The 14,064-nt window shown below is 40.5% G+C and overlaps 1 protein-coding gene across 1 annotated transcript in view; it reads right to left on the bottom strand.

Moving 5' to 3' along the window:
* Positions 1 to 1,568: 1,568 nt before the first annotated feature.
* Positions 1,569 to 14,064, bottom strand: part of pnhd (pinhead) — a 13,950-nt gene continuing 1,454 nt past the window's right edge. Inside the window, exons 2-7 of the mRNA XM_079819214.1 lie at positions 12,949 to 13,044; positions 12,719 to 12,858; positions 10,431 to 10,701; positions 10,151 to 10,332; positions 7,425 to 7,483; positions 1,569 to 1,907 (exon numbers count right to left, since the gene is read on the bottom strand). Coding sequence (XP_079675340.1) covers positions 1,757 to 1,907; positions 7,425 to 7,483; positions 10,151 to 10,332; positions 10,431 to 10,701; positions 12,719 to 12,858; positions 12,949 to 13,044 — 899 coding nt within the window. The 3' untranslated portion in view covers positions 1,569 to 1,756. The remainder of the gene's footprint in view (positions 1,908 to 7,424; positions 7,484 to 10,150; positions 10,333 to 10,430; positions 10,702 to 12,718; positions 12,859 to 12,948; positions 13,045 to 14,064) is intronic.

Raw genomic sequence — 14,064 nt, 5'->3', positions numbered from 1 at the left:
TGGTTCAGTCCCATAGATATGGTCATCCCAATGCAGCTCCAAGTTCAATTTGTTTACCATTTTCAGTGGACAAAAAACAGATGTGGTTCATTTTGCACACAGCTGATATGTATTGCATTTAAAAGGGAATGTTTGAACTGAAGGATAAATAAAATTGAAACTAGAAATGGATCTTGTTTCCCACTTTGAAAAGTTACCCACGTTTGGTTTTATACCATTGAAAATATGTAAAAATCCAACCATTTGAACATGGAGTCGCACTGGGAACCCCATAGCTATGCGATTGAACCATATAGGGCCTTGAAAAATACGATTTCAAAAGAAAAATGTATTAAGAATAAGAATCTAGAAGGATATTACTGTAAGATATCTTTAATACTTCTTGAGTTGAAGGCATGCAAAACTGGGAAAAATAATATTTGTGGCACTCAGACTCAGGTATATTCTAATTGTGTTGATAGAAAAACATTTATTTCTCCATTATTGGTTGTTCAAATATTCCTCTTTAAAAGAAAAAAAAAGTATCATCTGTATGCAAAGTTACCCACATGTGGTTTTTGGCCACTAAAAATATGTACAATTTACCAATTTACTCATGGAGCCGCATTATGATCTCCATATCTCTGGGATTGAACCATATCGGACCTTTAAAATGAAGATACCAAAAGAAAAGTTAGTTAAGAACCAGAATCTAAAGGAATTTTAAGATATCTTTAATACTTCTTGAGTTACAGGCATGCAAACTTGAGTAAAAAAACACAAGAAGTGCTTTCCCCCCATTTTTGAACTGTCGCCGTTGGCATATAATGCAACAAAGATTGCTAAAGTCAACATATTTCACTAATAGACTAACCAATCTCTGTGTAAAAATAAAATAATGATGCTGCCATCTTTCTAAAGTCATTTTTACCCCTCTGTAATTTGGCTACAAATCTAATGTGAACGTTGTCATTTTGACCCCCCTCTATCCATCAAATCATCCATCCATCCAATCATCCATCCATCAATCCAATCATCCATCCATCCATCCATCCAATCATCCATCCATCCATCCATCCAATCATCCATCCATCCATCCAATCATCCATCCATCCATCAAATCATCCATCCATCCATCCAATCATCCATCAATCCAATCATCCATCCATCCAATCATCCATCCATCAATCCAATCATCCATCCATCCAATCATCCATCCAATCATCCATCCATCCATCCAATCCTCCATCCATCTATCGGTATGTATTGTGAATTGAACAGTTAATAGATAAAATTTCCAAAAATGTAAGAAAATATCTTTCTTATTATTTGCCAAAGTGGCTTATTTTTTATTATTATTAACTTTTCAATAACTTTTAATTGCCTCTCTATAAATATTGATTTGGATTACAGTATTTTGTAGGCTATTTTGCATAAGCGACGCCTCTTTGTCATTTGCATGTCTTGCTAATGCCTTAATTATTGGTTGATTTGTAACGTGATTTAAAGCTGAGACGTGATTTGCATGTGTAACACTCTTTAGTGCTTCATGTCATGTAGTCCAAAGACGGTAGACTGAGAGACCTTTTCAAATTTCTCACATAGATTTTATTTACAAAATACTTTTTACATAATTTACATATATTACAACGGCATCATTGCATCATGCCTTTAAATTGCCGTTCGTCAATGCACAATCTGACACGAGGGTTGTGCAAATGATCCAGCTCATGTTCTCACTGCAGTCGCTGTCGTCTTCCTGTAGGCGGCGCTGTGTTTAAGACTGGCACAGACAGGAAGTGATGGCCAGAACGGTGCGGATTTGGCCGTGTTGACTGAGGAAAGTGTGGCTCTCGTAGTCTTGAGGAACACACGCGTTGCCCTGTCCTTCCGCCCACAGCAAACACTCCCCGAGATCCGACGCACTCCTGCAGAAACACCAATCCACAGGAGAGAGTGTGTTAGTGAACATCTACAAAACACTCAAATCATCAGAGCCAAAGCCCCTAAAACAATGAGCAATACTGTTAGCACATCTGTTAAAGTGCTGTTCTATACTGATCAGCTGCTGATGAATCCACACTGATATAATCCGTATGAAATCCAAAACCAGGCAACCAATAAAAAGCCCATGTGATCCAGATGTAATATTATGTAATATAGCGGCACAGCATTACTTGCCAAATGAAAATCCTTAATAAAACTTTCACTTATTAGCTAGATCTGTTGAAACTTGTGTGGTCGAAACTATGTTTCCCTATACAAGTTATGAACAAAAGCACACATTATAATGACCGAAAGCATTATTTCTCATTATGTCGACCGGTTTTTAATTAACGTTTGCAGAAACTGTTTCAAATGTTAATAGAAACCTCACACTAAACTTTCATTTCGGACAGAAACAACTACAACAGAAAGATTCTACAAATTATACATCTAGAAATCCTATTTACATATACACTACTGATCAAAAGTTTGGAATTATTAAGATTTGTTATGATTTTTGAAGTATGCTCATTAAGGTCAGAGATACAGTTCAAAATGTTTCTTGAGCAGCAATCAGAATGATTTCTGAAGGATCATGTGACACTGAAGACTGGAGTAGTGATGCTGAAAATAAAAACAAATAAATTACACTTTAATATATGTTGACATTTTGACTGTTTTTACAGTATTTTGATTTAAATCCAGCATCGAGTTCAAAAACATTAAAACTTTAAACTAATGATATATATATATACTATTATGTACTAACACTTTACAGTTATTCATTTACAGTATAACAACTTTCTGTGTAACTACTGTCAGTCTGTGTAGAATTATTATATTTTATACTATATCATATTATATATTAATAGTATATTCTTTGTCAGCCGTAGTATATTATATTACTTTATGCTGCTATATATATATACAGTTGCAAGAAAAAGTGTGAGCCGCTTGCAGAATCTGTGAAAAAATGAGTAATTTTAACAAACTAAAGAGAGATCATACTAAATGCATGTTGTTTTATTTAGTGCTGTCCTGAATAAGATATTTCACATATTTTTTTTTTTTTACATATAGTCCACAAGACAAAAAAAAAGCAGAATTTATTTAAATGACCCCGTTCAAAAGTTTATGAACCATTAATTCTCAATACTGTGTGTCGTTCCCTGATGATCCACGGCTGTGTGTGTGTGTGTGTGTGTGTCGTTCCCTGATGATCCATGGCAGTGTGTGTGTGTGTCGTTCCCTGATGATCCATGGCAGTGTGTGTGTGTGTGTCGTTCCCTGATGATCCACGGCTGTGTGTGTGTGTGTCGTTCCCTGATGATCCACGGCTGTGTGTGTGTGTGTGTGTGTTTTTCCCTGATGATCCACGGCTGTGTGTGTGTGTGTGTCGTTCCCTGATGATCCACGGCTGTGTGTGTGTGTGTGTGTGTGTTTTTCCCTGATGATCCACGGCTGTGTGTGTGTGTGTGTGTGTCGTTCCCTGATGATCCACGGCTGTGTGTGTGTGTGTGTGTCGTTCCCTGATGATCCACGGCTGTGTGTGTGTGTGTGTCGTTCCCTGATGATCCACGGCTGTGTGTGTGTGTGTGTGTGTGTTTTTCCCTGATGATCCACGGCTGTGTGTGTGTGTGTGTCGTTCCCTGATGATCCACGGCTGTGTGTGTGTGTGTGTCGTTCCCTGGTGATCCACGGCTGTGTGTGTGTGTGTGTCGTTCCCTGATGATCCACGGCTGTGTGTGTGTGTCGTTCCCTGATGATCCACGGCTGATTGTGTGTGTGTGTGTGTGTGTCGTTCCCTGGTGATCCACGGCTGTGTGTGTGTGTGTGTGTGTTGTTCCCTGGTGATCCACGGCTGTGTGTGTGTGTGTGTGTGTCGTTCCCTGGATGAACCACGGCTGTGTGTGTGTGTGTCGTTCCCTGGATGATCCACGGCTGTGTGTGTGTGTTTGTGTGTGTCGTTCCCTGATGATCCATGGCTGATTGTGTGTGTGTGTGTGTGTGTCGTTCCCTGGTGATCCACGGCTGTGTGTGTGTGTGTGTGTGTCGTTCCCTGGATGATCCACGGCTGTGTGTGTGTGTGTGTGTGTCGTTCCCTGGATGATCCACGGCTGTGTGTGTGTGTGTGTCGTTCCCTGGATGAACCACGGCTGTGTGTGTGTGTGTGTCGTTCCCTGGATGAACCACGGCTGTGTGTGTGTGTGTGTGTCGTTCCCTGGATGAACCACGGCTGTGTGTGTGTGTGTGTGTGTCGTTCCCTGGTGATCCACGGCTGTGTGTGTGTGTGTGTGTGTGTGTCGTTCCCTGGATGATCCACGGCTGTGTGTGTGTGTGTGTCGTTCCCTGGATGAACCACGGCTGTGTGTGTGTGTGTGTGTGTGTGTCGTTCCCTGGTGATCCACGGCTGTGTGTGTGTGTGTGTGTGTCGTTCCCTGGATGATCCACGGCTGTGTGTGTGTGTGTGTGTGTCGTTCCCTGGATGAACCACGGCTGTGTGTGTGTGTGTCGTTCCCTGGATGATCCACGGCTGTGTGTGTGTGTGTGTGTGTGTGTGTGTCGTTCCCTGGATGATCCACGGCTGTGTGTGTGTGTCGTTCCCTGGATGAACCACGGCTGTGTGTGTGTGTGTGTGTGTGTGTGTGTCGTTCCCTGGATGATCCACGGCTGTGTGTGTGTGTGTGTGTGTGTGTGTGTCTTTCCCTGGATGATCCACGGCTGTGTGTGTGTGTGTGTCGTTCCCTGGATGATCCACGGCTGTGTGTGTGTGTGTGTGTGTGTCTTTCCCTGGATGATCCACGGCTGTGTGTGTGTGTGTGTCGTTTCCTGGATGATCCACGGCTGTGTGTGTGTGTTTGTGTGTCGTTCCCTGGATGATCCACGGCTGTGTGTGTGTGTGTGTGTGTGTGTGTCTTTCCCTGGATGATCCACGGCTGTGTGTGTGTGTGTCGTTTCCTGGATGATCCACGGCTGTGTGTGTGTGTTTGTGTGTCGTTCCCTGGATGAACCATGGCTGTGTGTGTGTGTGTGTTTGTGTGTCGTTCCCTGGATGATCCACGGCTGTGTGTGTGTGTTTGTGTGTCGTTCCCTGGATGAACCATGGCTGTGTGTGTGTGTGTGTTTGTGTGTCGTTCCCTGGATGAACCATGGCTGTGTGTGTGTGTGTGTTTGTGTGTCGTTCCCTGGATGAACCATGGCTGTGTGTGTGTGTGTGTTTGTGTGTCGTTCCCTGGATGATCCACGGCTGTGTGTGTGTGTGTGTTTGTGTGTCGTTCCCTGGATGAACCATGGCTGTGTGTGTGTGTGTGTTTGTGTGTCGTTCCCTGGATGAACCATGGCTGTGTGTGTGTGTGTGTGTCTTTCCCTGGATGATCCACGGCTGTGTGTGTGTGTGTCGTTTCCTGGATGATCCACGGCTGTGTGTGTGTGTTTGTGTGTCGTTCCCTGGATGAACCATGGCTTTGTGTGTGTGTGTTTGTGTGTCGTTCCCTGGATGATCCACGGCTGTGTGTGTGTGTGTGTTTGTGTGTCGTTCCCTGGATGAACCATGGCTGTGTGTGTGTGTGTGTTTGTGTGTCGTTCCCTGGATGAACCATGGCTGTGTGTGTGTGTGTGTTTGTGTGTCGTTCCCTGGATGATCCACGGCTGTGTGTGTGTGTCGTTTCCGGCATCTTCTGCATATTTGAAGCCTCTCCAGCAGTGAGTGTGTGATTCTGAGATCTGAGGACGATTGAGGGACTCACACACAACTATTAAAAAAGCTTCACACATTCACTGACGCTCAGAAGAAAACATGACGCATTAAGAGCCGGGGGTGAACACTTATTCATTTTGAAGATCAAAGTAAATTCGACTTCATTTGTCTTCTGGGAAACATGCGAGTATCTTCTGTAGCTTCTGAAGGGCAGCACTAAATGAAAAAAAAAGATATTTATTGATATTCATCCTGTTCAAAAGTTTTCACCCCCCGTGGCGTCATTGAATGTGTGAAGCTTTTTTAATAGTTGTGTGTGAGTCCCTCAATCGTCCTCAGATCTCAGAATCACACACTCACTGCTGGAGAGGCTTCAAATATGCAGAAGATGCCGGAAAACTGAAGAATGTGCAGAACGTTGGTCAGTTTAACTGCTCAAGACAAACAAGAGACTCAAGAACAACCATCACAAAACACACACAGCCGTCGATCATCCAGGGAACGACACACACACACACACACTGCTGTGGATCATCAGGGAATGACACACACACACACACACAGCCGTGGATCATCCAGGGAACGACACACACACACACACACACACACAGCTGTGGATCATCCAGGGAACGACACACACACACACACACACACACTGCTGTGGATCATCAGGGAATGACACACACACACACACACAGCCGTGGATCACCAGAGAACGACACACACACACACACACACACACACAGCTGTGGATCATCCAAGGAACGACACACACACACACACACACACACAGCCGTGGATCATCCAGGGAACGACACACACACACACACACACACAGCCGTGGATCATCCAAGGAACGACACACACACACACACAGCCATGGATCATCCAAGAAACGACACACACACACACACACACACACACACACACACACACACACACACACACACACACACACACAGCCGTGGATCATCAGGGAACGACACACACACACACACACAGCCGTGGATCATCAGGGAAAGACACACACACACACACACACACACACAGCCGTGGATCATCAGGCAAAGACACACACACACACACACACACAGCCGTGGATCATCAGGGAACGACACACACACACACACACACACACACACACACACACACAGCCATGGATCATCAGGGAACGACACACAGTATTGAGAATTAAGGGTTCATATACCTTTGAACGGGGTTATTTTAATAAATTCAGCTTTTTTTTGTCTTGTGGACTATATGTAAAATATTCTTTATGTAAAATATCTTATTCAGGACAGCACTAAATAAAAAACAACATGCATTTTGTATGATCTCTCTTTAGTTCGTTAAAATGACTCACATTTTCACAGATTCTACGAGCGGCTCACACACTTTTTCTTGCAACTGTATAGATCCATATATATGTTATATGGAGTTATGATGGTACTTTTGATAATGCATTAGAAAACTAAGGCAATTTCACTTATATAACTGACTAAAATACAAACGTTTTGGATTAAAGACTGACTAAAGTAAACAGTGTTGTGTTTTAGTGTAACATTTAGACAACATCCAACATCCTTTTTGAGGAAAACAGCTTATAAATCACGCTAAGTGATGTTTTTTGAAAATGTAAAAATGCAGAACGTTAGAAAGGAGATACAATATATATTATGTCTATGGAAAGTCCCCCTGAAACGTGTGTGTGTGTGTGTGTGTTTGCTCAGCTGTGTGTAAGGTGGGATACTCCGGCGTGTACCTGAGAAGACAGCGGCTCCCTGAGGTGCAGCTTCCCAAACATCTGCCAACATCTATTTCCTGTGGGAGAATTAGCAACACAAGAGAGAAGCAATCAGTCCAGCGCCTGCTGTTGGTGCGGGACGGCCTGTTAGCATGCTAAGTGCTTTGATTTGGCACCTGCGGGGACCATTTGTGGCCTCCTCGCACCTTTTACGAGCGGCGACAGACACAGAACATCTGACACAGACGTGTTCAATAAACACACGCTCGACTTTAAACTTTAGAATGTGGAGATTTAACATCCTCCAGTAGAAATCTTTGACTTAATACGACATTAGGAACTGCTTTTCTGGAGCAAAATGTGCTGGGAAATGTCAAATATGATGAAAAACAGGATCTTTTTTCACTTTTCATGGCACTTTGCATTAGAAATAACCAGAAAGCCGTGTTAAAGTCAAGCTTCTGCATTAAATGGTGTTCTTGGGCATTTCTTATGACACTGCAGCATGGCCATTCTCAGCACTAAGTAGTTATTTAGTGTGTAACGTCTCCATGCATATCCACACTTGAGCTCATTGTTGTCCAGGCGGGGAAATGTGAATTGGAAATGTTTGTAGGGGAGGGAAATGGATCAGGATCCTGATCTTTTAGGCTAACAAATGGAAACACAAGCAGGGGATCACTTGGAAACGACTAATTTCCTCTCTGACTGGAAGCATTAACTGGTGTGAGATCCTTCAGTCAATCTCAGATCAGTAAAGACTGAAAAGATCATATGTTACTTTAACTCATCAGAATAAGTTAAGCAATGTTCTACTTTAAAGTCAGTTCAATATAATTTAAGTTGAAATGGCTTATAAATCCAAGTTGATTGAACTTAAAAGTAATAGTTTTTCAACTACATCTGGCCATGTCTTGGATTCAAACACAACCAGAGAGATTTACATTTGATGGTTGAAATGTTCTAACATTTTAAAAACTTCAAGTTCTCTGGAATTTTAAAACGGCAAAAGTCTTGTCATGGAACGTTCTATTTTAGAATTGTGTAAACAACTGAATGTTACTTTTAAATGTTCTCTGAACATTCTGAAACATTACATAACTCTCACACTCTAAAAAATGCTGTAACATCCCTCCATCAGTTTGCATTGAGCCACCGTTTGGATCAGCTCCACTTTGACTTTTGTCTCCACACACTCTAAAAAATGCTGTGTTAAAAATAACCCAAGTTGGGTTGAAAATGGAGTAACCCAGCGATTGGGTTGTATTAACCCAGCGATTGGGCTGTTTTAACCCAGCAATTGGGTTGTTTTAACTCAGCGATTGGGTTGTATTAACCCAGCGATTGGGCTGTTTTAACCCAGCAATTGGGTTGTTTTTAGTCAGCGGTTGGGTTGTTTTAACCCAGCGATCGGGTTGTTTTAAGCCAGCGATTGGGCTGTTTTAACCCAGCAATTGGGTTGTTTTTAGTCAGCGGTTGGGTTGTTTTAACCCAGCGATCGGGTTGTTTTAAGCCAGCGATTGGGTTGTTTTAACCCACCAATTGGGTTGTTTTAAGTCAGCGATTGGGTTGTTTTAACCCAGCAATTGGACTGTTTTAACTCAGCGATTGGGCTGTTTTAACCCAGCGATTGGGCTGTTTTAACCCAGCGATCGGGTTGTTTTAACCCAGCGGTCGTGCTGTTTTAACCCAGCGATCGGGTTGTTTTAACCCAGCGATTGGGTTGTTTTAACTCAGCGATTGGGTTGTATTAACCCAGCGATTGGGTTGTTTTAACTCAGCGATTGTGTTGTTTTAACCCAGCAATTGGGTTGTTTTAACCCAGCGATTGGGTTGTTTTAACCCAGCGATCAGGTCGTTTTAACTCAGCGATCGGGTTGTTTTTTAACCCAGCGATTGGGTTGTTTTAACTCAGCGATTGGGTTGTTTTAACTCAGCGATTGGGTTGTTTTAACCCAGCGATTGGGTTGTTTTAACCCAGCGATCGGGCTGTTTTAACCCAGCGATCGGGCTGTTTTAACCCAGCGATCGGATTGTTTTAACCCAGCGATCGGGTCGTTTTAACCCAGCGATCGGGTTGTTTTTTAACCCAGCGATTGGGTTGTTTTAACCCAGCGATTGGGTTGTTTTAACCCAGCGATTGGGTTGTTTTAACTCAGTGATTGGGTTGTTTTAACTCAGCGATTGGGTTGTTTTAACCCAGCGATTGGGTTGTTTTAACTCAGCGATTGGGTTGTTTTAACCCAGCGATTGGGTTGTTTTAACTCAGTGATTGGGTTGTTTTAACTCAGCGATTGAGTTGTTTTAACTCAGCGATTGGGTTGTTTTAACCCAGCGATTGGGCTGTTTTAACCCAGCGATTGGGTTGTTTTAACTCAGCGATTGGGTTGTTTTAACCCAGCGATTGGGCTGTTTTAACTCAGCGATTGGGTTGTTTTAACCCAGCGATTGGGTTGTTTTAACTCAGTGATTGGGTTGTTTTAACTCAGCGATTGGGTTGTTTTAACTCAGTGATTGGGTTGTTTTAACTCAGCGATTGGGTTGTTTTAACCCAGCGATTGGGTTGTTTTAACCCAATGATTGGGCTGTTTTAAGCAAACATTTAACCCAATCGCTGAACGTTAATGTTACTGGAAGAACTTTTGTTTCATAACGTTGAGAGAACCTTTCTAAAACGTTCTGAGAACGTTCGTGAGAAGCAGCCAAATCAGACAGAGATGAAATATGAAGTTGGTTTTACTCACCCTCAGACTCTCCACCTGGACTCCATCATCGCTGTATGTGATCTCGTAGTGAAACTCCACGTATGGGATGCGGTAACATCCCTCCATCAGTTTGCATTGAGCCACCGTTTGGATCAGCTCCACTTTGTTTGGCGTTTCAATGAGGGTGGAGTCAAACTTAGTGGGAACGCATGAAAATCCCTCTGTGAAGACGGGGGTTACAGTTAGCACAGTCATCATCTACTTTCCTTTATTGGGGATTTCTTCTAAAGCACGGTGATTATAGAGCGGGTTTTTTTACCTGGTGCCCCTTTGGACCCCACACATTTGCCTGCGTCTATGACGGTCTCATACGGGGTCTCAGAGTAGTATGTTTTCAGGGATGGCGCTCGGACACACTGGCTCATTTTGGCTTCGCAGTGACAGTCCTCGATGATCTCCACCTCCCGCAGACCTTCATACAGCATCACCCGGTCCACACGCACCCCGGCCGGCTCACAGCTGGAGCTCGACCCGCAGGACGGGGAGCCGCTGACCGGCTCTGAGGAGGAGGAGAGATCCACACGTCTCATCTATAATCCATAGGGGACAAACATTAAGTTGGGCTATTAGGATATTTAAAGGATTAGTTCACTTTTAAATAAACTTTTGCTGATAATTTACTCACCCCCATGTCATCCAAGATGTCTTTCTTCCTAAAGTCGAAGATAAATTAAGGTTTTGGATGAAAACAGGATTTTTCTCCATATAATGGACTTCAATGGGCTCCAAACGGTTCAAGATCCAAATGACAGTTTCAGTGCAGCTTCAAAGGGCTTTAAACGACAAGGGTCTTATCTAGCCAAACCATCAGTTTGTGTGAGAAACCCAGCAGTATTTATGCTATTATTTTACCTCTTATCAGACGAACGTGATCATCTCTGAGCTCCACCATAACTTCCGCTAAGTGAGGTCAAATACGATCGTGGTCATAGATATATCGATCGTAGATGCCTCATTCTACTGATCCGTGCAAGCGCTAATGAGGCATCTACGTATACATCTATGACCAGGCTCGTATTTTGACCTCACTTGCCGGAAGTTATGGCGGAGCTCAGAGATGATCACGTTCGTCTGTTAAGAGGTAAAATAATAGCATAAATACTGCTGGGTTTCTCGCAGAAACTGATCGTTTCACTAGATCAGACCCTTATTCATCGTCTGGTGTCGTTTAAAGCCCTTTGAAGCTGCACTGAAACTGTCATTTGGACCTTGAACCATTTGGAGCCCATTGAAGTCCATTATATGGAGGAAACCCCTGGACTGTTTTCATCAAAAACCTTAATTTATTTTCGACTGCAGAAAGAAAGACATGGACATCTTGGATGACATGGGGGTGAGTAAATTATCAGCAAAAGTTGATTTAAAAATGAACTAATCCTTTAAGCAACTCATTATTTTGTGTGTGTCCCCCTACATTATGAGGACAAAATGTCCCCAAAAGGATGGCAATATCTAAAAATCCTTGTCCTTTTGGGGACATTTTTTGGTCCCCATGAGGAAAACAGCATTTTTGGAAAATGTGAAAATGCCTGTACACAGTAAAAAAAAATCACATTAAATTGCATCAATTCAATTTGGCCAACTAAAAAATTTAGATGTGATCGGTCACTAGAAAATCCTGAAGACCTGAATTTTTTTTACAGTGTAGTTATCTGTGATAGGGAGGATTAGGGGTAGGGGATAAAATATACAGTGTAAAAACCATTATGTCAAACATAAACATGTGTTTGTGTGCACTGAGGGAGGGAAGGACAATGTTTTGTACAAAAATATAACTTAGTTTTAATTATTATTATTTTTTAATTATTTTTTTAAAAACTTACAACATAGGGTGAACACAGAACACAACAACAAAACACAAAAACAACAATAAAACAGCAGTAATAATAACAGCAATGAAAAATAAGCAGAAATGACAGATAATAATAATAGTGGAAGTATTTAAATAGTAATAGCATGTATAATAATAATGATAATATTTTGTGATGGCGGCAACAGTAATATCAGTAATAAAAATAACAGTAATAATACAATAATGATACTAAAGATGGTGATAAGTTGTGTTGACGGAAATAGTAATATCAATAATAATAATAGATAATATTTAGGGCTGTCAAAGTTCAATCGCGATTAATCGCATCCAAAATAAAAGTTTGTGTTTACATAATATATGTGTGCGTACTCTGTTAATTATTATTTATATATAAATACACACACAAGCATGTATATATTTAAGAAAAAAATATTATTTTTATATATAAAACATTTATATATATTATAGATTATATAAACATGCAAATATTTCTTAAATATATACATGAATGTGTGTGTATTTATATATAAATAATAATTAACAGAGTACACACACATATTTTATGTAAACACAAACTTTTATTTTGGATGCGATTAATCGCAATTAATCTTTTGACAACCCTCATAATATTATTTGTTTTAATTATTTGAATGTAATACACAATAATACATTGCATGCTTGTTTTAATTTCGTCAAATGTCGCCCTCTGGTGTTCAGCTGTAGATTCGCTTTACCTTTTTGTGTCGCAGGAAATCGAGCATTGAGGAATGTTTGGACGCCCTCAGCCCCGCCTCCAATGACGTGGCACGCGCTGATTGGCCACAGTGCGTTCTGCACACGCCCACATCAACATTCACAGGACTGCCAGAGATATCTGTCACATAACAGGTTAGAAAAACTGTCATGATGCAAACTACTCTTCAAAGATATGTTTTGGGCATAGTAATAATAATAAATCCCTGACCTTTGCCGATGTAGATGGCGTGAGTCTGGCGTCTGCAGCAGGCTCTCTCTGTGAACAGGTTTCTGGAGTCTGGGTTTTTACCCAAAACTGCTGTGACTAAATGACACAGTTATATTAGTTCTCATGGTAACCACATACTCTAGAAGTAATGGATTAGGCTACTAGCTAGCCTACTCATTAGGCTACATCTTCAACTGTGTACTTAAGATTACTGTAGTAATTACTCTCGCTCTAAAAAGTATTTGTAAATGAAATATTAACCTCGACCAGTTGAACAACACAAGGACAGACATGAAACCGCTCTTAATTCTTTCCTAATAAATCATATACAATTGGATAAATTATTCTTGAACTGACCAAAGTATTTAAAGGGAGACTTTTACATTTAAAAAAACATACTTTAAATCCGCTGTTTTATGTAGAATTGTTCTGTAGTTCTTTATGCAGTACTTAATGCAATTACAATAGAAGTAACTGTAATTAAATTCCAGAAAAATAAGAGCAATCCTTTACTTATTCAAGGGGAAAGTAATTAAATTACAGTAATTGATTACACTGATAGATACTGAGAAAAAGCAATCATTTGCAAAGAATGAAATAATATAGTCTATATGTGAGTTTTTGCCAAAATTAAAAGCATAAAAAAAGCATTTTAGTTGCTTGAAATAAAATAAAATATACATTGAGGTATTTTTTATTTCAGTTGCCAATAAAGCACCATCTCATTTTCATTTGAAGTACTAAAATAGCTAAAAAATATATTAAAAACACTAATAAAAATCACAAAAGCACAACAAAATTATTAAAACTTTAAGTGATAAATGAAAAAAAAAAAACTAATTCAAAATGAGTAGTGAGGTCAAATTTATAAAAATATATACATTTTATTTAATTAAATATGAAAATAAAAACTAAATCAAAATATAAATTTCATTTAAATTAAGTGCTAAAAAAATTATAGACATTAAAAACACTAATAAAAATGACTAAAGCACAACAAAATTATATATATTTTTAGAAAATATAAAAATGAAAACATTCAAAATGAGTAGTGAGGGAAAGTCAAACTTATAAAAAATATACTTTTAATTTTATTATATATATATAATTTTGTTT

The sequence above is a fragment of the Gobio gobio genome (assembly GCF_949357685.1).
Source record: "Gobio gobio genome assembly, chromosome: 6".
NCBI lineage: Eukaryota > Metazoa > Chordata > Actinopteri > Cypriniformes > Gobionidae > Gobio > Gobio gobio.
Note: the sequence above shows the minus strand (reverse complement) of the source record. Positions and strands in the feature narration are given on the sequence as shown.